The sequence below is a fragment of the Ochotona princeps genome, chromosome 24 (assembly GCF_030435755.1).
Source record: "Ochotona princeps isolate mOchPri1 chromosome 24, mOchPri1.hap1, whole genome shotgun sequence".
Classification (NCBI taxonomy): Eukaryota; Metazoa; Chordata; class Mammalia; order Lagomorpha; family Ochotonidae; genus Ochotona; species Ochotona princeps.
In genome coordinates, this window is record NC_080855.1 from 20118036 (window position 1) to 20144499 (window position 26464).

The window sequence follows — 26464 nt, forward strand, 5'->3', positions numbered from 1 at the left end:
TTATTGGTATTTGTTTAATATGTCAGTTTCATTGACCTCCTTAGGATTTCCCTGTGGACTCAAGAACGCTTATACTACTGAATTCCTAGCGCTCTAACATTGTTACTTACACAAGGAGGACCAGGATGATGCAAGCACTGTGTTGATCCCAAGAGAACTCTCCGGAGGCTTCATGAAACTTGTGGGTTCTCTGCTGTCTTGAAGCCATACATTTGGTATGTTTGCAAAGACTTGGTTCTGCCAAGATGGTTTTAGTTATTTCTCCTGAAAGGAATGGACTCAAGCATTTGAACTCATTTAAAGAAATGGTTATCCCCTAGTTGGCCATTTTATGGCACTTGAGTAAATATCGCCAATCTATTTGGCTACTATTAAAGTGATTTCTGATTTATCTGTCAGGGCAGATGATGACTTCCCCCGCCCCCCCCAAAAAAAACTGTCTATTTTAAACTGAGAAGAACAGATACAAACTGATATTACAGCAGTGCTGGCTGTCATTATAGTGCTTTACTCTGGATGACTATTGCAAACACAGGTAAGGAACCAAAGATAATCTATTCTGTGGTCCATGATAAATTGCTGTAGAGTGAAAAAACAAAATTCACAGGTGTAGGAAATCTTAACTACCTTGGTCTTGTGAGCTACATAATGTAATGTCGTTCTTGTATGTACCACTATGTTACCCCATTTTAGCTTTCAGAGTGTTAAGTGACTTTTGTCCTAAGTCTGTTGAAAAGAAAACAATCATGATTATAAACTAGATAAAAAGATTTCCTTTTTAAAGTAACACATCTGTAAGTTTAAAGAAAGAAACCAGAACAAAAATGTAGGAAATTAAGTTCTCTCACATAACTTCAGAGATAATCATTAGCAATTTATTGGCTATTCTAACAGACATTTCACTGTTTTTCAGTTTAAGAAAAACAAGATCATGACTACATGCATACACACACACTGTTGTAACAGTTTTTGACAACAATTTTTCTGGTAGTAAATACTGTGCTTCCTCATTTTAAAAGATACATATATGCTTTCATATATTCATACATGCATGTATACATATACACACATACACAAGGGCAATTTAAAAAGTATAGAAATGGAATTTAACAGAAAAGTTTGTTTCTGATACAAAAAATGTAAAGTCCGTCAATACCAATAATACTCTGTTTTGTGAACTTTTTGAAGACCTCTTGTATGAATGGATTTCAAAAAATTTTGTGCCAAAACAATTTCACTTTCCGTATTTATTTTAAAAGGCAGAGTTATAGAGATTTTCCATCTGATAGTTCATTCCCCAAGTGGCTGCAGTGGCCACAGATGGGCCACGCTGAAGCCAGACGTTTCCTTTGAATCTCTCACATGGGTGACAAGGATCATAGGACTTGGTGCCCTGTAGGATGCCAGTGCTACAGGCAGTGGCTTAACTGGCATCACAACATCAGCCCCGTTAGTTTCACTTTCCACATTTGGAAGTATCTGTGTGTGTGTGTGTGTGTGTGTGTGTGTGTACATTTTCCTGTTTTAACATACATTTAGGTTGTCTTCAGATTTTTGCTGTTATGAACTTAAAAAAAGCTTCACAAGTATCATGACAACTGACATTCTTACTTAAGCATATAAACTGCTCTATTAAGGCAATTCGTGTGTTCAAAAGTATTGTGACTAACTGAATAGTGACATTCAATATCTTTACAGGAACTCACATTAAATTTGGTGTTACATAATTTTCCGTTTGTTTTAATGCGTCCTTCTCCTGTGAATTGAAAGATGTTTATAGACTAAAAAGCTAAGGATCAAAGGGTCAACAACTTACTCAAAGGAGCTCTCTAGCTAATAACTGGTGATTCTAGATTTTAAACTTAGGTTCCCTGACTGGAGATCTAGGACTCCTGCTGTCCCACATTGTCAGTTTGGCTAGTCTAAAGGAAATAAAAATAGCTTGTCCCAGTTGCAGGATTCTTTGACTCAAACATGGACAGCTAAATCTATGGCTGACTCCTTCTGGATGTGGAATGCAAATAACCATAAAAGGTAGTCCTTAGTTAGCAACTACTTGTGAATAATACCTACTTTGTTGAAAGGAAATAAGAAAAACCTACTTGCATTTGTGTTTGGTCTTGCATTATTCACCTTTCACTGTCAGACGTTCTGTGTTGATTTTACTGAGGCTCCTTGTATGATTTGAGACTGCAGGGAGTTCCCTAAAGAAACTACTCTGCTCTCCCCTCCCTTGACACTTTAAAGTCAATCAGATCCCTCCTGTCATGTTGGTAAGAAGTGTATTGGTTATTAGGATACCAATAGTCTGTACAGTGGTCCATAGCTCAAAAGTAAGGAAGGACCCTTCAGTTGTCACCTCTCTGCACATGACTCTTGAGACATCAGTTGTCCCAGGGGGTGCAAAAGTATGCCTGTGCCTATCTTCCTTGGAGCATGATAGACTTTGCTGGGCTGGGGACTCCTATGACTGTGGACCTTTGTCTGAGGTCTTGCCATCTCGTCATGGTGTTGCTATCAACCACTGAGCAGGCTTCTACTCCCTTGGGTTTTTAGCTCTCTGATTTCTTGATCTCTAGTTGGGCAAATGTCCCCTTCACTTTTCCTTTGGAGGCATGTTTGCCTACCACTCACACCCCCTTTTGTGGCTTAAAAATTTTTTTTTTTTTCCTTTTAGAAAACTGTTCTTTTTCTGCCTGCAAGCCATATGGTTTGATGGGATTCATTTTACCCACCAACTCCAGAACTGGACATAAGCCACTTGGCCAAACTGAATCATTGTGATTGATTAAAGAATGAGACTGGCATGACCAAGCCAAACCTAGGATTTGGTGGACTTTGTGGGAAACGGGTGTTCCTTCTTGAAGTTCTAATTAATAGTTGGGTGGGGGTTGGGGGAGTTTGGTGCTGTTGATGTCCAAGTTTATCAGATGAAGAGCCTACCTAAGAATCAAGCCATCAACAAAAGAAAAGAAGCTGAGAAATGGAGACAGTTTTATTAACAACATTTTAGCCATTGTGTCAAACGACGCGTGGGACAGAACTATTCCTGGAGTTTTCTGTTATCTGATCAAATAAATTTCTGTTTTTCCAATTTGAGTTGGATTTCTGTCTGTTATTAACTGAAAGACTTGCTACACTTGCACTTTCCTCTTGACATCAAACACCTCTTCTGCCTTGTCATGTCACTTTAATCTTTTACTTAGCATAGGGCCTTTACAAAAGACAAAAACCTGTTAACTTGAGATTGCTTCTTCTCAACAAAAAGCACCTGCTGCTACTTTGAAATGAAGGAAAGAAGCACAAATTGATAGCTAAAAAGTATGTCCCATTGTCCTCCTGTGTGCTCTGATACCTTTGGGGTCAGTCATGGGCTATATTCAGAGGTGAGCTAAGAAAGATCGTATGTTACAATGGGGGCGTGAGAGGGGAGGGTAGAATACCTGCTGCAGCTCCAATGTCTTGAGTGTCTTAAGATGAGTACTGGGTGTAGCAGTTCAGATTTTGCTTAGGTTTGCCTCAGTCCCTCATGGGAGAGCCTGTGTTTGAGTCTCCAGCTTGCTTCCAGGCCCAGCTTCAGGCTGATGCACACACTGGCAATGGCTCAAGTACTTGGGTCCCTGCCACCCATGTGGAGACCTGGACTGAGTTTCAGACTTTCTGGTGTAGACCTAGACCAACCTAAGTTATTGCAGGTGTTAGGGGAATGAGTGAATGAAAGAGTTCTCTTCCTTTCTGTCTTTGAAATGATTTTTTCTAAAATTTATTTATTTTTATTGGAAAGCCAGATATACAGAGAAGAGGCGAGACAGAGAGGAAGATCTTCCAACTGATGATTCACTTCCGAAGCGGCCGCAACTTCCAGAACTGAGCCAATCCGAAGCCAGGAACCAGGAGCTTCTTCTGGGTCTCCCACGCGGGTGCAGGGTCCCAAGGCTTTGGGCCGTCCTCCACTGCTTTTCCAGGCAGGGAGCTGGATAGGAAGCAGGGCTGCTGGGATTAGAACCAATGCCCACATGGGATCCCGGGCATACAAGGTGAGGACCCTAACCACTACGTTATCACGCCGGACCCTGAAATAGTTTTTTAAATATTTGATTTATTTATTGGAACGCCAGATATACAGAGGGGAGGAGAGACAGAGACGAAGATCTGTCCGTTGATTCACTCCCCAAGCAGCCGCAACGGCCGGAGCTGAGTTGATCCGAAACCAGGAGCCCAGAGCCCCTTCCAGGTCTCCCATGTGGATGCAGGATTACAAGGGCCATCCTTGACTGCTTTCCCAGGCCACAGGCAGGGAGCCAGATGGGAAACAGGGCAGCTGGGATTAGAACCAGTGCCCATATGGGATCCCGGCACGTACAAGGCAAGGACTTTAGCTGCTAGACTACTGTGCTGGGCCCCATTTTGTTGTTTTGTTTTTGTTTTTGTTTTTGTTTTAAGAAACATTGAAAGATAGTGCCTCAAAGCTAGCCAACCCCTTCCACTCAGGATCTCTATCAGGACACAACAGCCCTTCCCTTTTGTTCACACGATAGCCACTGATTGCTTAAGGGCTACTGAGACTTACCTCTTTCTGACCTCCCTCCTGGACTTGCACATGGTGCTTTCAGTCTGACTTTTCCAGTGGTCAGTAAGTGATTTCTACGTTGATTACCCAGGTTGTTTCTGGCCTGTGGGGGGACTACTGCTGAACTCTGCATCTGAAGGAGTTCATTACCATATGATGATGACCAAAAGCAGTAGCTGTTCTGCTTTATAAAACTGGAAAGTTCAGAATATGAATAGGAGTTTGAGAAAATACCTGGGTAAGAAAAAGTAAATTCAGACCGAGAGCAGTCCACAAACCTCTCTTGGCCTCTATCAAAGGAGTTGGAGGGGAACACAGCTATGGGCTGGGGGACTAGTTACATCACAATCACCTGGGGTCGTTGTTAAAGATTTCATGTTTCCCTTCTTGACTTGAATTCTGAATCAATCTCCTGGATGGGACTGTCCCTATATTCTCTTAGCAACAACCCAGGTGATGGTGATGGGCACCTAGCATCTCCTATAGCTGATCATCTTTTCTGATGCTAAGAGGTCACTGAGCTTGCTGTTGTATTAACCAAGTTGGGATGGGACCAAGCCTGGAGGGGGTGATGACTGTCAGACATCTCCCCTAGTGTGTTTGGGGGACTCCTGGGAATCTGAGGAGGAAAGGTTACCACCTTTCATACATACATGTCACAGATTGTCAGAGGTCTTTCTTCAGTTCCTACCACAAGAAGGCAGCAGGTGCCAGGGCTCTAATGGTCCAAACCATAGTTCTCTGTTGACTTGGAGGTTCTCATGATAGAAATGAGGTCCAGATCCTGATCCCAGCTTTTGTGAGGATGCAGAAAAACAGAATGACCTGGAAGAGTTTATTAATTTCCCAGGTGGTAACTTCTTCCCTGGGGTGAGGGAGGTTTTCCCTTTCCCTGCCCCAAGCTGCAGTTGGTGTGGCCTGTTACCTTGGAGACCAGCTAACACTTCCTCACAGGGCAAGCTTCCCTGTTGACTTGCTTGGAGGAGCTTGGAGCAACTAAAAGTGGGAACCAAGAGAAGCAAGGCCCTTGGGTGGCTGAAGCCCTTCTCCCTGAGATGAAGAAATAAATGAAGAAATCCAGGGGAAGGTGAGTATCAAAAGGGTTGATGGGTGGGGGCAAGCGCAGGTACTAAGCTCTGTACAAAGATTTAGGAACATTAAACTTGCCAAGCATTTTGCTGGGCATAGGACAGCTAATGAAAAAGCAATGGAGCTGTGTGGGCAGATGGACTTACGGGACAGTCTTCCACTAGAAGAAAAGGTGACCAAGGGGATTTAGAGATCGTAAATTGAGTTTAGGGACCGCTTTTTGTATTTGCTTGCCAGACAAAAGGAGCAAAGGGCATTCTAGAAGATCAACTTGGCCAAAGGGAGATTATGAAATAAGGAAGGTGTGTCTAAATAGGGATTGCCTTAGAGCAGCCTAAAGGCATAATGGGTGAGGTGGAGAGGTAGGCAAGGAACGGGTCCTGAATGGGGTGGTAAGCTTTGTGAAGAAGGTGCCAACTTGAGTGAGTATCCTGGAGCATTGATGAGCATGGCAGGAACAGACTGTTAACAATCGTTTAGAACAGATATAGAAACAGCTCTGCAGATTGGAAAAATTTGGGCAAAACTAGAGGCAAGTTTCCAGTTAAAAATACATACCCTGGGAATGGTTATCTCCTGAATGAATACCTAAGAGCATCCTAGATCAGCTGTTAAGCATCTAGGAAGTTAACCAAAGATTTCTTGAGTCCAATAAATCGAAGCTCCCTCTGACTGAAATGTTGTGTCTTGTGGGCCAGCTTGCATGTTTTCTTCCGTTCTTAAAACCACTGTCCCATGGTAATGTTACCCACTTTTGCCCTCAGAGTGTGTGTATGTGTTAGTCAATGATTCTAGAGCAGCTGCTGTGTTCTAGGCACTGCTTTATGCAGAAAGCTTCTAGCAGGGAACATTACTGTGTTCCTGCCCTCATGGATCTTATTTCGTGTGTGTGTGTGATAGAGGGACAGATAGTAAATATATAGGATATCAGGTGGTGAAAGCTGCTGTGGAGAATAAAACAAATACTTCCTATTTGAAGTACTCAAAGAAAAATTCATTTGAGGAAAAGCCTGAGGGTAAGGGCTGTGTGCTGTCCCTCTTTCTCTCCAGACTAGCTTTTGTTGGCACCTGATGGGCACTCTATAAACATTTGTGGGATAAATGATTGCTTTCCTGTTCTGTTCTGATGTGCTTGAGGAAGCAGCACTCTTTTTTTTTTTTTTTTTTTTGTGTGTGGTAGACTACACTCCCATAGTACTTTGTATTTTACAAAGCACTTTTCCATTCTCAATTGCATTTGATTCTCTTGACAATGGAGTTGAAGTGGGTAGGGTAGTTACTGTGATCCCTGTGCCACTCTGCAGATGTAGAAACCAAAGACCGAGAGCCCTTGCCAGGGCCCTGCACTGATCTGTAGGTTTTTATGCAGTTCATCCCCTGCCCCCTCCATCAGCCCACTCAAGTTGACCCTGAATTCAGACAAGCAGATCTCTGAGTTTAAAAGCTGTTAATCACCCCTTGAAAAGAGGGAACTGAAACACTACAAGGTGGTCAATGTTTATGAAGCAGTTCTGTTTTGATAATCCTTGTTATTACAGTCTTTCAGGAAAGCCAACTGAAATGAAGCCAGTTAGGCGTTTTTTTTTTCTTTTAGGACATTGCCACATTAATCTGGTGATGCCCACAAAACAGAGCACCCTCTGAATAAAGAATGAAAGACCCAAAAGTGAAAAAGCAAACTGCTGAACCATCATTAGCCTATTTAACTTACGGATTGCATAGTAACACACAATAATTTAGTGTTTAGGATGTAGTTTCATTGAGAATTTTTTTTTTATTTTTTATTTTTAATTCTTTTGCTGTGTTTTAGCCAGGATCTTTGTTTGGGTTGCAGGCAACAAAAATCAAAATGAGCCAACTTAATCAAAAGCAGAGAATTATCAGGAATACAACATCTCATGAAACCTAAGAGTAAAAAGTAAAATCAGTTCTCACAAGTGCCTGGGACAAAGAATTAGGAATTCAAGAACCAAGGCAGTTTCCTCTCTTCACCTCCCCTCCTCAAAGTATTAAGTGTTGTGAATCTTTGCTTTCATCTAACTTATAGTAATGAAATTTCCAGATCAGACTCTCTGAAAGAAAGGAACATGGTTCTATAAATGTCTACCTAAAGCAAAGGAACCTGATATAGAATAGCATGTTGGAGATATCCCAGAGGAAACTGTGAAATATTCAGGATGGGTAGTTTGGGGAAAGCAAAGAACAAAGAGCAGCATACAAAAAGGCACTATGGTATTTGAAGAACTGAAAATGAAGGGTTCTTGTGGGACACAGAAGGAGAGGGTGTTGTGAAACAATCCAGAAGGATAGGGGAGCAGTAACCAGACAAGCTGGGGCCTCAAAGGCCATCGTAAGGATCTTGGCCTTCATCCTATAAAGTGGAGGCTTTGAACAATTTGTAAGTGGGAAGAAAAAGGGGAGGTGGTACCACCTTGGGTTTATGTTTTAAGAAGATTGACTTCAATAAAGAGGACAGATTGGAAAGGGAGCAAGGATAAGTCTGTAGGGAACAGCGTGAGTTCAGTCTTGGACTTGCTGATGTGCTGCAAGTGAAACTACCCAGTGTGTCAACACCCGGGTTTGGAGTCAGAGAGGTTTGTATACTTGACATATAAGTGCAAGGCGTTAATGGACAGGTTGCCTCCTATGGGAAGAGGAGGACATGAGAAAGGAACAGTGAACACCATTTAGCTTTAAGGACATCGATTTCCAATGCTTGCAGGAGGGTGCGCCCTCAGGGGAGACCACGAAGGAGCAAGCAGAGAAGGAAGAAGCCAGGAGAGGTGGCCCCATGGAAATGAAGACAGGGAATGACCATTTATTCCAATTTCTTCTGAAAATGGTGTTTTCCTGCTTCTGAATGTACGTGGTGACCACACAGCTCTTAATCCAAAATTCCTAGGGAGAGACTCTGCTCCACCTTAGATACGTGTCTAACACTGAGTCAATAAGGTGTGACTAGTAAGTACAAACACAGTTCTCATAGAAAAGAACTCAACTTCATCTCATTATTTCTTATTCTTTCCATCCTACTTTTTCAAATCACTGTGGCCTAGCCAATCTTCTTGTTTTGACTTGAAGAAGCCAAATCCTTTCCTACCTTAGGGTCTTAAAAAGCTTGTTTATTTATTTATTTTGAGAGTCAGAAAGAGACCTTCCATCCACTGGTTCACTCCCCAGATGGCAGCCACAGCCCAGGCTAAGCTAGCCTGAAGCCAATCGTCAGGAGCTTCATGCAGGATTCCCATGTGGATTTCAGGGATTCAAATGCTTGGGTCATCCTCCACTGCTTTTCCCAGGCCATCAGTAGGGAACTGGATTGAAAGTGGAGAAGCCTGGGCCTGGTGCAGTAGCCTAGTGACTGAAGTCCTCGACTTGGATGTGCTAGGATCCTGTATGGATGCCACTTCTAATCAATACATATTTATTATTTGGGCCTGGCACGATAGCCTAGAGGCTAAAGTCCTCACCTTGTATGTGCCAAGATCCCATATAGGCACAGGTTTGTGTCCCAGCTGCTCTACTTCCCATCCAGCTCCCTGCTTGTGGCCTGAGGAAAGCAGTCGAGGACGGCCCAAAGGTTTGGGACATTGTGTCAGTGTGGGAGACCTAGAGGAAGCTCCTGGATCCTGGCTGCAGATCTGCTCAGCTCCGGCCGTTGAGGCCACTTGGGGAGTGAATCAGCAGACAGAAGATCTTTCTCTTTGTGTCTCCTTTTCTCTGTATATCTGACTTTCCAATAAAAATAAAATTTAAAATATTATTTGAGAGAGAGAAAATGAGAATCTTCTATCTGCTTGTTCTCTTCCCAGCGTTGGCAACAATAAGGCCAGGAGAGGCTGTAAGCAGGAGCCAGGTACACCATCTGCATCTCCCATGTGGGTAGCAGGAACTCAAGTACTTGAGCCATCATATGCTGCTTTTCCAAGCACATGAGCAAGAAACTGGATGGGAAGTGGAGGAGCCAGGACTTGATCCTATGTTCCAATATGAGATTCATACCTACTACTAGTGCCTTCAACACACCCTTAACATGGCTATCTCTTTTTCATCCTTCAAGGACTAAGCTCAAAAGACACTTTCCTTCACCCCCTTCCCTATCTAGAGTAGTTGCCTTTCCTGATTATAACATTATCCTGTTTCCTTGCTTCATAGCTTTTCCCCCCTATCGGTAATTACAGTCAGCCCTCACTCAGTATCCACGGGTTTCACATCTGTGGATTCAACCAACTATGGATGGAAAAGAAACAAAGATCACATCTGTTTTGAACACGTACAAATTTCTACCTCTCCTTGTCATTGTCTAAATAATGTAGCAGCACAACTATTTACATATGCAAATACTATGCTATTTTATATGAGAGCCTTGAGTACCTGCAGGTTCTGATTTTTGCTGAGGAGTGCAGAGTCCTCAAGGTAATCCCCCTCAGCGACTGAGAGATGACTGCTTCCTTTAACATTTTAACATTATTCTGTCCCTCTTAAATGAACACTCCCTGAGGACAAGGACAATATCTACCTTAATGGAGATGGTTTTGTCCCCAAAAGACATCTGACAAGGACTGGAGACATTTTGAATACATGGTAGAGAGTGCTCCTGGTATTTAGTAAGTAGAAATCAGGGATACTGCTTAAACATACAATAAACAAGACAGTCCTCAGTGCCGAGAATTTTTGGGTCCAAAATGCCAAAAGAGGCAAAGTTGTGAAACCCACGTTACCTTATTCATCAATGTATTCTTAGCACCGAGCACTAAGCCTGATAACCCAACAGGTGTTTAACTAATTACAGAGGAGTTGAGCTGGACGGAGAAAACCTGCGAAACTGTTATTGTCCACGTGCCGGACTTGTTCCCTTTGCCGGTGTTTACTTTTCCTTCATAGGAAGATAAGCATTAAGTGCTTTCATAATGGCTACACAGCCTAGTCATGTCTTTCATGGTCAAGAAAATAACCTTCTGGAAAATGACTGTAAAAGAAAATGGCAACGTTTTTGCTCAGGAGAGTTGAGAGGGATGGGAAGCTCCTGCCAGGAAGTGAGACTGGGTCAATGATAAATGCATCACCCTAGAGGAATTTTACCCAACCACCAGGACAGAACAATATAATGTCTCAGGAATCTTGGGTCCGTATTTTATCAGGATTCTATGGGAATCCTTCCCAGTTACTGCACAAACATAAAAATATTTCTGGAATCCTTTTTGGAACTAGGGGGAAGAACAGAGGACTTGGCAGTACGGAGGCTAGGCTGAGGGCTGGGGCACTGATCAAGTCACTTTTTCTTTGTAGCATGAGGAGAAACGCTGACGAAGACCCCAAGAAGCAACTGAACCAAGAGACTATGAATGGACCTGGCCAAAATCCAGATGATGGATTACTGGTTACACCTCTTAATCAGACGCAGGACTTACTGGTAAAAAAACCACAGCACTTTAACTGAGTAGCAGCTCTGACAGATCCATCAGGCACTGCAGAATGTACCAAACTCTGGGTGCTCTACTTTGGGATCTCAGAACTGAAAATAATTAATTAAACATTCACCTCCCATTCCCTCTAGAAATGACCTAAAAAGCTCTATACTGTTTATAAAATCCATAGTGGCTTCTCGGCCACAATAATAAATATTCTGGGGTACATGAAGACTTTAATCATGTTATCAAAGCCTGGAATGTGTGACACTTAATTCTAAAATTCCCCTTACTGAGGTTGTTTTTCTTTTAGGATTCCCTAAAAAAAAATCTAGATTCAGAAATCTGTTTCAGAAAGTATTATTTGAGCAAGATCATTACAATGGGGGAATTACCCTCTAGAATAGCCAGACTGTGATTGCAAGCTGACGTTCAGTGTGTGCATGAGCTGTCTACACAAGAGAGCGCATAGATTGTCTACAACTCAGAATTCACTCGACCATGAATGCAACTGCCATTTCGGGTTGTCATGTGCACAGCTGGTTCATAGCCATCTTCCAATCTACGCTAGAGCCTAAATATGACGCATTTGAAACAGTCATCAGAAAGTATACACTCAGAGTGGTGACAATTAAACAACTGGACAGATAGTCATGTTTTACTTTTCTCAAGTCTGGGCATTTATAGGAAAACAGTTTAGTTAAAAGAAAGTGAGAGAAGGCTGAGAGTGTCTTCAGATTCTGAGGAAATTTTTTCAGTGACTTCAGGCAATAATGACCTGGATCTTCATTTGATCTAATTTCATATCAAAACCAGTAGCTTCCAGATATGCAAAGGACCACACTTAAATATATCAGCCACAGCTGAGGCCTCTTTTGCTTTGCAAATGGCAATCAGTGGAAAGAGCTTACCATTTTTTGTGTAAACAAAGATCTTACCCTTCTCTAATCAGCAGACCCTGAAGTCAAAGCTGCGATATGTTTAAGAGTGGATACCTAGCTGTTCATAAAACAACGCCCACATCCTAAAATATGACAGATCATTGCAAACGTAGGAAAAATGGAGAGATGGTCAACTCTAAGACTCCGTTCTCAATGTTAGCAAGCAGGGCGATGGCTGAGCCCTGAAGGGTTAGAACAGTGACATCTAGTGTTCATATGACGCAGAGCAATGTTTCCCCAGGTGTGGGACTGGGACCATGGTTTTAGAGCTGTTAAAAGGAAGAACACCCTTCAGCTCAGAATCACACAGTGAGAAAGTTACCTTGTCAGTCAGCTCGCTGCCCATCAGTTCATGAAACAGCCACAGCCGAGTGCTAGTTTGGAGAAGCAGTAGAGTGTTGTGGTTTCTAGCCTGCCTTGAAACAGTTGGGTTGGAATCCCAGTTTCACCATTAGCTGTGTGGCTTTGAGCACATGACTGAAAATGCCTGTGCCTCAGTTTCGTTGTCAGCCAAGCGGGGTTAGGACGGAACCTACTTAGTAGAATTAACTGAGTTTCTATCCAGAAACTGCTTGACATATTATAAGTGCTAGCTCTCTGTTTGCCGTAATTAAAAGAGTGTTTTTCTGCACTTCCTTAACACTTGCTAATTTCCTTTTACAACAGAAACGAGAGCAAGCCTCAGGCACAGCACTTAAGGCTTGCAATACTTCGTGGAGCATTATAACAGCATTTTCTTTTCATTATATTCATTTTATAGTGACCTATTTATGACCAAACCTCAGGGGGAAGTAAAGATGATTGTTGGGAATTGTTTATGCAGAAACACTCAAGACGTTATGTTCTCTCCCATGACCACAGAGAAAAGGAGATGCCACCCTGTGACAGAGCTAGTAAACAGGCACCCCACGTGTGGCGCACTCCTTTCTCTCTCCTGCTCCTCTTCTCATAGCCTCTGTTCTAACCAACGCTGCCATTCAGCAACAGCAATGTTCAACTCCTTGTCCACCACCTCACTGACCTCACTGACCTCACTGACCTCGAGGAGGACCATGCAGGATGCAGACAGCTGTCCGGGAAATCACTTAGCGATGAGTATAGTGGGCACTTGAGGCCCACAGTCACCAAATGTGGGTGTGTTTCTTGGTGGAACTGAGATGATCTCCTGTTCTAGTATCTGTCATTCCACAGCCCAAGCAGGTCATGGCCAAGTTTAGCAACATTTGAGACTCATTACTTCACATAAACGACAGTGGTTGCCCTGGAAGCATTCCTAGGATCCAGGCCTTGTATACCTTTCCAGCCTCTTTGTGTATCATGCTACCCCATATTCACTACAACCAAACGACAGCAACTTCCTTGCTGTCCTAAAACACTCAACCCTCTTCCCACATCCATGTGTCTGCTTGGAACGTGTGGGGCTGGCTCTGCTTCATTTTCAGGGCTCAGATCAGAAAGGCCTTCACTGACGCTCGGCCAGCCAAAAGTGACCTCCCCTTCTCTACCTGAGTCATTTTCCCTTAGACTTCCCTGCTCTGTTTTCTTCATAGAACTGTTCCTGACTGAAACTATTATGTATGTGGATTTCATTTCTTGTTTACTGTCCATCTCTTCACACTAGAGTATAAGCTCCAAGAGAACAAGAACATTTCTCTTTGTTCACACAGAATGGACAGTGTCTAGTTTCACACAAAGGGCTCAGAAGTTCCCAAGGGAAATAGAAATGCCAGCCTCCGGCAAACCAAAGCAGACTCAGAGCCTCGAAGGAGGACTCCCTGTCTTCTGGCTTTCAGAAAACTTCTCCAATGTTGACTAGTTGCCAAACACATCTTCACGTCCACTACCAAGACCACCAACTACATCCTGAACTAAGCACCATGTAAAGTGGCGCCCATGTCTCTAGGTACAAGCAAGGAGGGTGTGGTCTACTCACGAGCAGACTCTGGTGATAGCTGGCAAATTCTTTCCCCCTAAACATCCACCTACTCGTTCCAAGTTCTAACTTCCATGGACCAAATGAACCCACTCCCTTGTCTCTCAATATAGCTAACATTTGTTGGAGATCCCTTAGGCTGATAAAAGGCAAAGGTGAGGCACCTGAAAAGACACAGAGATAGCAAATGTGGAAATAAAGACTACCCTAAGAACACGCAGAGGCAGTGCATCCAGAACTCGCTTTAGAAAAGGTGTCAGTCTCCATCACTTGTGTTTGGCAGATAGTCGAAGGCAGGTAGGGGAGTGAGAAAGAGCTAATGTGGAAAAGTGAAGGCTTCAAGTAAGGCAGGAGGCTTATGAGGGGGCTGGAAGAAGGCTCATCAGAAGCGGTATGTGTTATGATTGCTTTTGGTGGCAGGGGCAGGGGGAGATTTGGCTTTCTGCTATTGGTCCTCAGTTGAAGTGGAGACAAAGACAAACAAAAAACAATAACAGGAAAACTGGCTGGCAATTATTGACCAAATCCTGATTATCACCCCAGAGTTGTGGATCTTTTGTCATATAGCCTGGCCATTTGCTTGTGTCTTCAGGCTAACAATGTAGATATGGTGAGTAGTCTTTGAGTAGCCTGGCCACGTATTGGGGATGAGGTGAGAGGTAGAGAATGAGAATGAGAATGAATGGTCTTTCCAATGCAGTCGGCCCTATGGCTTCCACATTTGTTTATGGTCTCAGCAAGGAGAACTGGCAGATACCTTTAGATGGGATCAGTGAGTGTTGACAATTCCTGTGTGAAGGGAACCAAAGCATCCCGTCCTCTTCCCTCTGATTTCTGTTTGACTCTGGCTTCTGTCTTGCAGGGGCTGCAGGGGAGTAAGACCTGGCCTTCAGCTTCTGAGGACCCCGAAGATTGGCTTTCGAATCACAATCTAGAGTTTCAGAAACTCACCTTGGCTGACCTGATAAAACAGGGCACAGCTGTGCTGTAAGTCTGAGGCTGTTCCCCTCTAACATCCACAACTGAGTGATGTACTCAGGCTCTAGGGCCGTGAGGCTCCTTCATAAGCCTTTTGCTTCTTCAGGGAGGAAGGCAGCAATGTCATGCAGAAAATCCGCTTCTCCACTCAGACCATCTGCCATTTTGAATCCAAGCTTTCTGAGTAAGTATGTTTATCGGTAACACCCAGAGCTCAAGAATGGTCTCATTTCAGCAGTCCTAAAGTGACTGTTCCAACAGTGATCTTGCCGGGCCCTTCAGCAAGGCTCTTAGCTCTTCCAACCTCAGGCTCATCTTTTCTCAAGCAGAAAATAAAAAATGTTAAGGGCCAGTGTTTGACAGATCATTTTGTTTTGTGTATGTGTGTGTGTTTAAAGATTTATTAATTTCTATTGGAAAGGCAGATTTACAGAGAGAAGGAGAAAGACCCTTCATCCACTGATTTATTCCCCCACTGGGCACAACAATCAGAGCTAAGCCAGCTGATCTGAAGCCAGGAGCTTCTTTCAGGTCTCCCACGTGGGTGCAGGGTCCCAAGGCTTTGGGCCACTCTTGCCTGCTTTCCCAGGCCACAAGCAGGGAGCTGGATGGGAAGCAAAGCAGCCAGGACATGAACTAGCACCCATATGGGATCCCAACACTTGAAGGGGGGAGAATTAAGCTGAGCCATTGCACCAGGCCCCTGGCATAGGATGTTTAAGATATCCACATCTCACATTATTTCACACTGATATGGCAGAATTTGGTGCCTGATTGTGTCTCTTCATTTTGTCTCCTGACTCCAGCTTCCTGGGTAAGAGTGACTACTTTTCCATGTCAAATTGGTTTGGCTCATATAGTTCCATATATGTATCAAAATATATAGAATAGGATGGGATATATCACTATGCTCCTACGTCTTTATTGTGAAATATGTGAAATTTATTCACTTTGTATGAATAAAGTTATAAAAATGTATACTGACTCAATATGTACAGAAGCATATATATATAAACATGTAGATACAAACGTATCTCTTAACAGTCACTAGATATGACAGTTCTTAAGATTGCATCCCTGATCTAGCCATCTCTAATCCATAATTATTGTTTGCCTGAGGTTTCTTAGAAGGTGATAATAATTAATAGCTAACATTTATCATTGTGTCAGAAATTCCAGTAAAGGATGCACAGATGATCTTACTCGGTGAGATCAAAACTGTGTATTACTCTGAAGCCAGTTATCCAAAAATCAATTGCTAATGACTATTTACAGAATGACCAATTTGCTGTTTATAAAAGCATTTTTAAATATAAATATTATGGTAATTTTATTGGGTTGGAAGATTAAACAGATGTTAAGGAATTCTATAGTGTCTTGCTTGTTTACTTTTAATTGTGAAATTCAGCATTTAAGGAATGTTCAAATCTATTTAGCTAATTGGTATTGAACAAACTTGGATCAGGCCTTTTTCTTATCTTTATTTTGGAGATGATGAAACTGGGGCTCAGAGAGGTCACCCACCTGAGCAAAGACACACAGCCAGGGAGGACAGACCTGGATCCCCAACACAAGAGTCTCTACAAAGTTTATCCTCTCAGATCTATTCACACTCACGAGCCTCTTCTAGCTCTAACCACGACCCACTGCCCTGTGATTTCATCCTGAAGGCTTTCCTTGCTCCTCTGTAGACACTCAGATCCCATGTGAGGACATGTGCTCAAGTGACTGAGTCCTTACTTTAAGAACCTGTGACATGCTGGCCTCCTACTAGTCACTACAACACTTTGCAACAAGGGGAGTTTGAGACCTTTCCCTGGCTACTTTTCAGAAGCTAAGCTTTTGTTAATCAGACCTTGGAGAAGCTGCTGCTGAACTGCTTGACTTATGCCTTTAAGTTACCCCCCTAGAGGACTAGAACTAGCTTCATCTGAGAAGTCAGACTTGAACAAGTACAAGAATGTCCTTCGGCCTTTCTCATGAGAACCTGCTACGCCATCCTCCGCAGCTCACCTCTTGTTCCACCAAACTGTAGTCTTTAAAGTGTGCATCGCATCACTTAACGGATCTGTGTCTAACCACCCCATCCTTTTCATAGTCTCTTTGTATTTTACGAAGTGTCCTGGCAAAGCTAATGTCTTTAGTTTTCTCTTTGGTATACATTGTCTTATATTCTGCCAAAGTCTTAGACCCATTTAAAAAAAGAGTCCAATGCACACTTTACTTCCATATAAGTAACTGTTGCTCAGTGATGAAGCTGACCTTGTATATGATGAGTTTTTCTGGTGTTTTGGCAGAGCTATTGGACTCTATCAGCACAGAATTCGGTGGCTCACCGAAAACAGCAATAAGGTAATGGATATGGATTCGTTCTTTGCCCCCCTTTAGCTCATTCCATCTGTACGTATTAGAACTCTTTCTGATGCAGGTGCTAGTTTTAAATTATCTTAAGTTAAAACAGAAATGTCTTAACCTACATGCCTGAAAAACTCAGACATAGTTGTATCCTGGTGCTCAAATAGTGTCATCCCTATGTCTATGGGCTTTGTCTTCCTCTGAGTTGGTTAAATTTTTGGAATGACTGTCCCCAGGCTTGGGGGAAGTGGTCATCAGTAATGTAAGCTCTAAGCTTATATTACCACCTAGACAACTCTAATCAAAAGGGACCTCACTTCTTCTTCCCTATACACTCTCCCAAGTCCTGGGATTGGATTTCATTGGACTAATTTAAGCCAATCACCATAGCCAAGGAAGTGAAATATATTAAGTAGGTATGTCTGGAACTAGTACTCACTCCTAGGAAAATAGTGGGGAGAAGTCAGCAGGAGGAGCCTAGGAGAGCTCCCCCAAACCTCATGGGCTGTAAAAGGGAGACAGGAGGTTGTGCATGGAAAGCCAAAGTGTTTAATGGCCCTGTGTCTCTAATCTGTGCAGGGCAAAAGCAGGGCTGGCAGGGTAGCAACATGCAGGCCAGATCTGGCCTGCAGCTGTGTTTTTCTTGGCTCTGTAATTTTAAATATTTTTTCTAATAGTTGCCAAGATTTTAAAATCCTGGTATTTCACTTTTATGTCTATTTCCAGACTTCTCTTGACAGCTGAGACTATCTGGTATCACTGAATTCCAATTACATCTCTGTGCTTGTCCAATTACTTCCAAAGGATAAATTTCTAGAATTTCAATGGCTAGGTTTAAGGGAATGCATGTTTTCAATTTCAAAAGCTGTAAAGCTCTCAGAGCAGCTTTTTTAAGTTCTAAGATCAACAGAACTGGCTGTAAATTTTGACTTCTGGCCCCTGGGGATCAGCAATGTCCTAGGATGCCTCACATTTCATTTGGGTCATGAATTTCAACAAATACTTATCAGGTGATGACTTCTTATCTAGCGCTGTTCAGGACTAAGGATACACACGTGAGCAATAAAAAGGTTCTGCCTACATGAAACTTGACAGCCCAGTGAGGAGGAGCAGAGAGTGAAGAAATTCACAAATCATGTGAAGAAATTCAACCAACTGTGGGTCAAAAATATTTGGAAAAAAATCTTCTGTACCGAACCCATACAGGCCTTTTTTTTTTTCCTTGTCACTATTCCCTGAACAATACAATACAGCAACTATTTATATGGCACTTACTTTGCACTAGGTCATGCTATAAAGAAAGATTAAAGCAGGGCAAGAGAATAAAGCACGAAACAGAAGGAGGGCTATGGAAGTACAGTAGCCAAGGAAACTCCTTCTGAGGAAGGAACGTTTGAAGACACAGGTAAATGAAACAGAGGAATGAGTCAGGCTGGGATCTAGAGGAGAAGATTCTGGAAAAAGGAGAACAGCAAACACAAAGGTCCTGAGGTGGAAACAAGGTTGGCACCCCCCGGAAGCAGCAGGCATGTCAACACAGCAAGCACAGTGAGAACAATGTGAGCAGTGAAGTCAGTGAGGTGAGGTGGGCAGGTTCCGAGTAAGAGGTTCTTGTAGAGATTGGGTTTGAAAGGGGATTAAGCATGGAGTAATGTGATCTCACAAGTTTGAAAAGGATCACTCTAGCTACTGCACAGATGGACCCAGGGCAGCAGAGACCAGAAACAGACTGTGAGCTAGTAGGATGGGCGTTCGCATGGGCCGGGATGAGAAACAGTGAGCTCAAAGCACAGTGTGAAGGAAGAGCTCACAGCACTTGCTGATGGACTGGATAGGTTTGGGGCCAGAGTACCTGTGCTGATGTTGAAGGCAATTTAGTGAGGTGGGGGAGAACCGAGGGAAGAATGCATTTGAGGTGGAAAGCCAAGAAATCTCGTTTTAGACATACAGAATCTTTTTTTTAGACTTTTTTTTTAAAGATTTATTTTATTTTTATTACAAAGTCAGATATACTGAGAGGAGGAGAGATAAAGAGGGAGTGGAGCTGCCGGGATTAGAACCAGCAGCCATATGGGATCAAGGCGAGGACCTTAGCCAGTAGGCCACGCTGCCGAGCCCTAGACATTTTTTTTATTGATTACATTGCATTATGTGACACAGTATTATAGGCACTGGTATTCCCCCCACCCCCCCCCATGGTGGATTCTTCCACCTTGTTGCATTACCACAGTTCAAATTCAGTTGAAATTCCTTCATTGCAAGCATCTACCAAGCATAAAGTCCAGCAACTTATTGTCCAGATAAGTTCAACAGTTTCTTGGGGAGACCATCTCTGGTCTGAAGGTAGAGTCATCCCATAACGTTATAAATTGTTACCGTTGTAATGTCGGGACATACAGAATCTGCAGGCCCTCCAAGGTATCCAGATGGAGATGTGGAACACGCTGCAAGGTGCACATGTCTGGGGTTCCAAGGGAGACTGCCCTGGAGATGGATGTCAGATAATCCTGACTGTGCAGTTGGCATTTAAAGACATGAGACTCATGAGGCCACTTAGGAGGCAAATGCAAAGCAGTGGTTTTCAACAGGAGTGGGGATGGGAGGGCGGTCAGTTTGCCATTAGGAGACATTTGGCAGTATCTGAAAACATGTTTAATTATCACAGCTTGGGGGAGGAGTGAGGTTACTGGCACCCAGTTTACCAGCAGCCGGGGTGTTGTTCAACATCCAGCAATGCCCAGGGCAGCTCCTCATAACAAAGAATCACCCTTTCCCAAATGTCAAGAGTGCCAGCATTGCCACACTCTGGTATAGGGCGTGCATGTGTGAGAGAGGGTAAAATGCAGACACAATCCAGAGTTTCACGAATTTTAGTGTGCAGGGACTAGCACGATAGCCTCGTGGCCAAATCTTCACCTTGCATGCCCAGGATCTCATATGGGCACAGTTCATGCCTGGCAGCTCCACTTCCCATCCACCTCTCTGCTTGTGGCCTGGGAAAGCAGTCAAGGATGGCCCAAAGCCTTGGGACCCTGCATCCGCATGGGAGACCTAAAAGAGGCTCCTGGTTCCTGGCTTTGGATTGGCTTAGTTCTGGCTGTTGCAGTAACTTGGGGACTGAGCTAGTAGGTAGAAAATCTTTCTGTTTCTCCTTCTCTCTCTGTAGATCTACCTTTCCAATAAAAATAAATTAATTAAAAAATTATTTTAGTATGCGGTCAAATCACCCAGAAAGTCTTGTTAGAGTATAGAATATAGACTGAGTGCCTCTGGAATGGGACCTGAGGTTCTATATTCCTAACAAGCTGCTGGATGATGTTAATGCTGTCAGTCCATGCCCCACACCTCCAGGAGCAAGTCCCTAGAACACGCCAAGATCTGGACATTGGAACAGGGAAGAGAGGGTGACTCTGGCAAAGACACTTAATAAGGACTGGCTGTCGAGGAGTCAAAAAAGCAGGAGAATGTGGTGGCCTGGGAGACATGAAAGCTAACTTTTTCAACTTGTCCAATTCTCAACACAGTCTGTCACATGCTACTCAAGAGTCTGAGAAAGTTGAGAACTTGGGTTTGATCACTGACAAGAGGGGACTCACTGATCCCCCTGGCTGACAAGTGTGACTTCAGAGCAGTGGGGAAGAGTCCAGTGTGAGAGGGTCACAGACATAAGTAATGATGTGTTGCCAGCCTGGGAAGCAGAGGATTGGTGCTGATGCAGGAAGAAGTGGGATCCTGAAAAGGTTGTTTCTTTTTCAAGATGGGCAATATTATGGTCCATGTGTGTGGTGACGGATGCTGTGCAAAAAATAGATCAGGAGTAATTGATGAGCCTATAGGAGCGATAGCAGTGTTAAAGTCCTATTTGATAAGAGAAGATCCAGCTACACATCAAATTGATAGGCTCAGAGCTTTGATGGATAGTTTTAGGTGCATCATAAGCTGGTAAATTGGTAGATTCTCTATGTGAAAGATTTTTGTTTTGTTTTATTGTTAATTTCTGTTTTTTCAGTGAATTTGGAGACAACGATCACTTGCTGGGAGAATACAGAAAGGAAGTGGTAGAGATGTAAAATACTCTTCTATGAAAGTAGAAGAGTGAATTGAACAGGAAAATTAAGCATCCCATAAAGTAGAATTTAAGGCCAGAAGAATCTTGTGGAGTCTCCTTCCCCAGATGAATGTCAATTTCATGCAAATGAAAGTCCCAGTTCCCAGTGGAGCTGTGACAAGATGAGCACTTAGGGACAGAATCCAACAGCACTGATAGTAATAGGTGTTAGGAACATAAAAGTGAAATCTCACAGAAATGTCACCACAGCTGGTGGGCTCACCATGCCTGCATTTGATTGGTAGAGCAAGGAAGACATAAATACGGATACGGAGAAATAAGATAAGCAAATATCATTAGGTATCTTGTGAGCAAAGTGGGCTTTTCTATAACCTCCAAGTTCTAGATAATGAACATGTGTATTACTTCATAAATGCAGACAGCAAATATTAAAGGGGGAGGGAATGTTGGGTTTTGCTATACAGGGAGTTTTCTAGCTGTTTCCTGTAAATGGGAGGGGAGTACTTGCCCTGCTGACCCACTCCAAGCTGTATGGTCCTGGGGAGGCAGAGGGCTGTTCTGGTTGTTTCTAAATTTCTCTGTTTGGTTTTAGGCATTTGGCCTCATTAAAGGGACCAGAGTAGGCATCCTCATTGACGCGTCGGCAGTGGGCAATGGCCCTCAGAGGGAGGAGTTCCAGAATGACCTGGGGGTGAGTTTCTCTGGCACAGAGAAGTAGCTGGGACCACCCTGTCACTCCCTCCTTCCCCTCCTGAGCTTGCTAACTGGCTTTGTCAATTACAAATGCAAAACACGATGTTTAATAAAGAATACCACCCCCGGAATTAGCACCTGTGTTACCTTCCAACCCCAGAGTCATGTTTAACTGCCATGTGACTTTCTACTATTCTCACCACGACACTATCTAACTACTAGACTTGGCCTCTAGAGACCGTGGGCCCCTGGAAAGAGAGGGTGAAGATGGGACTTGGTTGGAAGCTGACTCCAACATAAACAGAACACAGGACTTCTGGCCTATTCTGGCTTCCTCTGTAACAAAAACTAAGAACTCAGGAGTCAGGTCCTCCTAGCCACCTCCTAGCTGTGGGACTGTGTTACTTAATCTCTCTGTGCCTTAGTTACTGCTCTGTGTAAAATGAGTGTGATACCAATAAGTTTGACATAAGAACGAAAGGCATCTGCATGAGTGGAGTGCTCAGTGCCAAGTCTGGCACAGCGAAGCCTCCATGCAGCTGTGATGTCCTAGGGAGTGGATGTTTTCTTATAGGATTGGGATGGGGACCACAGAGCTGATAGCTGTTCCTAGAAAGGTCTGCCAGGACCTTTGTAAGGCTCAATATGGGCTATTCATCCAGACTTGTACCTGTTCTGGTCTCTGGAGTCAGGGGACAGGTATCAGTGCAAATATGTCCCTAAATGACAAGTCCTCAGGGCCAAGTTCAGAAAGATTCCCCCAGATGGGGTAGAGTGGGTGGCACACAGGTGAAATTTCTAGCTGGTCCAGAAGAAGGAAGGGTGTAGTTCTCACAGAATACAAGAATACATACCAGCTGCAGCTTAAGATCCTTGGACTAGCTGATGCTGTGCCCATTGCTCTATCCCCTGCTCACATGCCTTGGAGAGAAACCACAGCCCTGACCTCTGTCCTCCCTCCTTGATGCCAGTTAAGTGCTGGAGATCCAGCTTTGCCATATGGGGCAGCCAGGATGCTCATCCCACATGCCCATGAGACTCAACAAGAGGAAGCAAATGTCAACCTGGAACTGGTTGGTCAGCTGAGCCTCAAGTCTTCTGATCTGGGCACAGCACATCTTCTAGGCCGTGGGGCCAGCCAGGATGAGAGAGGGGAACCCAGCCCCACCCTTTGGTCCTGGCTCTGGGAGACATGATGTCCTTTTGCCCAGCAGAGGCTCATTGAAGAGCAGCTGAGCCACAAGGAGAAGCTGTATGTCCTGTCTTTCGGTGCCACCACCAGCTTCCTCTGGCCAGACTCCATGGAACTCAGTGTCTCCACGTGAGTGACTGCCACCTTCCTTCAGCAAGTCAGCTTGTTCATTTCTTTCCCAAGTGCCAGTGTCTTTATTGGATGATTAAGGCAGCTCTGGCCTGGAGTCACGTCTCTGACAGTCACTGGGTAACCTCGACAAGTCCTTTAACTCTCATTCCCAGAACAAGGCCGGTGATGCTTACTCCTTACAGAGCTGCTGTGAAGATGAAATGAAAATTAAGTGCCTGCCATATGTCAAAAACTCAGTGAATGCAAGCATTATTTACCATGATGTCCACTGTGGTTGTGCAAACAATCTCCAGGATGTCACCTTGACATTGGCCGAAAGTTCAACTCATTTGATTCTGGACTTCCCTTGTCATCACCCGCTCATATCTCTGCCATGCATAGTATTATTTGCTCTGTGAAACTTGTATTATTGTGGGTTTATCTTAATAGGAACTCTTTCTATATTTTTACAGATTTATTTAGTCAAATGAAAAGCAGAAGACAGAAACAACAGAGTGGGGTTGGGGGAGAGAGAGATCTTCCCTCTTCCATCAGATGGCCACAATGGGTAGAGCGGGACCAGGCTGGAGCCAGGAGCCTAGAATTCCATTCAGGTCTCCCACATGGGTGACAGAGGCCCAAGCACTTGGGCCATCTTCTGATGCTTTCCCAGGTGCAATAGCAAAGAGCTGGATAGAAAACAACACAGCCAGGACTCAAACTAGTCCTCATATGGTATACTGGCATTGCAGGTAGTGGCTTAAGCCACTTAACACAATGCTGGCCCCTCTATAATTGAAGGAAATTTTCTACCAGTATCATAACTGAGAATTCCATATCACTTGATATAGTTAGAAAATTAGAAATCACTTAATTCAGTGATAATGAAGCAATGATATTAAGTTCCTGCTTGAAACTGGTTCTAGGTCAGGGACTTCAGTCTGTTCAAACAGGAACCTCAACAGTTCAAATACTGAGGAGACCGATGCATGAGCACCAAACTGAGATTCTTTTTTTTTTTTTTAAGATTTATTTTTTTATTTTTATTGGAAAGTCAGATATACAAAGAGGAGGGGAGACAGAAAGGAAGATTTTCTGTCTGCTGTTCATACCCAAAGTGGCCACAATGGCCAGAGCTTGCCAATCCAAAGCCAGGAGCCTAGAGCTTCTTTTGGGTTTCCCACACAGGTGCAGTGTCCCAACACTTTGGGCCGTCCTCGACTGTTTTTCCAGACCACAAACGGGGAGCTGGATGGAAAGTGGGGCTGTTGCCAGGATTAGAACCAGCGCCTATATGGAATCCTGGCGCATTCAAGGCGAGGACTTTAGCTACTAGGCTATTGTGCCGGGCCACAGATTCCTTCTTTTTTTTTTTTTTTTTTTTTTTTTTTTAAATTTTATTTTAAGTTCATTAATTACATTGTATTATGTGACACAGTTTCATAGGTACTGGGATTCTCCCCACCCCTCCCCAAACCCTCCCACCATGGTGGATTCCTCCACCTTGTTGCATAACCACAGTTCAAGTTCAGTTGAGATTCCCCCATTGCAAGCATATACCAAACATAGAGTCCAGCATCTTATTGTCTAGTCAAGTTCAACGGCTTCTTAGGTATACCCTCTCTGGTCTGAAGACAGAGCCAGCAGAGTATCATCCTAATCAATTAAAAGCTCCAACATACCATCAGCAAAAATTTACATCATTATGGAATTAATTGACATAGTAATGAGTAACCAATATGGTAAAAGTAAATGCGATTTCTTATCCACCTTCTGTGACCACCTCATTGACATTTCAATTTTGGTTTATACACAACATATAACATTCATAACATAACTTGTTATACATAACATCATATCAAATTAAGGCAAACATGTGGTATTTAACCTTTTGGGATTGGCTCATTTCCCTTAGCATTATGGTTTCCAGTTTGGCCCATTTGGCCACAAAGAACTGCATTTTGTTTTTTTTAATAGCTGAGTAGTATTCCATGGAGTAGATGAACCATAGCTTTCTTATCCAATCCTCTGTTGATGGGCATTTACAGATTCCTTTTCTGACTGGTTGGAAGAGAAGTAGAAAGAGCAAAATTGTTTGACTGTTGCCACTAAAGATATTTCATCCAAGGTTGAGTTAGAAAGTTTCTTGATGCCAGTGTTGTGGCATGGTGAGTTAAGCTGCAGCCTGCACCAGCAGTGTCCCATGTGGGCTTCTGGCTTCAGCCTGGCATAGCCTGGATGTTATGACTATTTAGGGAGGGAACCCATGGATGAGGATTTCTCTCTACTGTTCTGTCTCATTTCTCTCTCTCACTCACTCTGTCTCTGAAATAACCTTTCAAATAAATAGATAAATCTTAAAAAAAAATTTCCTCTTCTTGCCAATGGCATATATCCCTGTTGGCATGAGACAGTACCACAGAGCCACACTGCCTTCTCTTAGAACTTTCCATAAGTGTCAGAGGGTTCACTCTATAGTGGACATGGCAGTCTGGCTCCCAGGAGAGCTGGGTGGGGTGTGGCAGGAAAGAACGTACCCAACCCCAACCCCTCAAACAGAAGAGACAGTGTACTCTTAGGGTCTGAAGTTAACCTGGTATAGAATCTATTTTATTAGTTGCTTACAGTATCACTTTACATAAATCCTCACTTAAAGCTTCAGTCTCCTCATCCTTAAAACAGGAATAAGAATACCCATCTCAAAGAGTTGTTGTTAAGCCTTCATGAGTTTATGTTGCCTTGGCCTGCCACCTGGTAAGTAAACTACAGTGAGATCCCTGCTGCTCTCTCCCCACCAGCCTCCAGGAACTCAAACTCTGGGTAAAGAAACTGCAGCCTGAGGGAGGCAGCAATTTGCTTCGAGCCCTGAAGAAAATCTTTACTCTGAAGGGGCTGAATTCTCTGGTGATCATCATGGGCAGCTGGTAGGTCTCCTCTCCTGGGTGGGTATCGGACTCCATGAAGAGTTTGAAGAACCAAATCATTGTTTGATCAGAGATCACCAAGCAGGACTCTTGACACACACATTCGAGAGGAGGATCATGTTGGTAGGTCGAGGGGACAGGGTAGCCAGGGCCAATCAGACCTGCAGTCCACAAAGCCCTGGCACAGATTTTTCCCTGGAA

The 26464-nt window shown here is 43.5% G+C and overlaps 1 protein-coding gene across 4 annotated transcripts in view; it reads left to right on the forward strand.

Annotated features, from left to right (window-relative positions):
* The first annotated feature begins 2 nt into the window (after nt 1-2).
* Nucleotides 3-26464, forward strand: part of VWA3A (von Willebrand factor A domain containing 3A) — a 59674-nt gene continuing 33212 nt past the window's right edge. For 2 of the 4 annotated variants that reach the window (XM_058680251.1, XM_058680255.1), the window contains exons 1-9: nt 4458-5082; nt 5525-5657; nt 10949-11072; nt 14804-14928; nt 15026-15103; nt 17217-17271; nt 21936-22034; nt 23251-23357; nt 26138-26263. In XM_058680251.1, the coding sequence (XP_058536234.1) occupies nt 5638-5657; nt 10949-11072; nt 14804-14928; nt 15026-15103; nt 17217-17271; nt 21936-22034; nt 23251-23357; nt 26138-26263 (734 nt within the window). In that variant the 5' untranslated portion in view covers nt 4458-5082; nt 5525-5637. Of the gene's footprint in view, nt 216-4457; nt 5083-5524; nt 5658-10948; nt 11073-14803; nt 14929-15025; nt 15104-17216; nt 17272-21935; nt 22035-23250; nt 23358-26137; nt 26264-26464 lie in introns of those variants that run through there. The other 2 variants (XM_058680252.1, XM_058680253.1) reach the window with 2 other exon arrangements.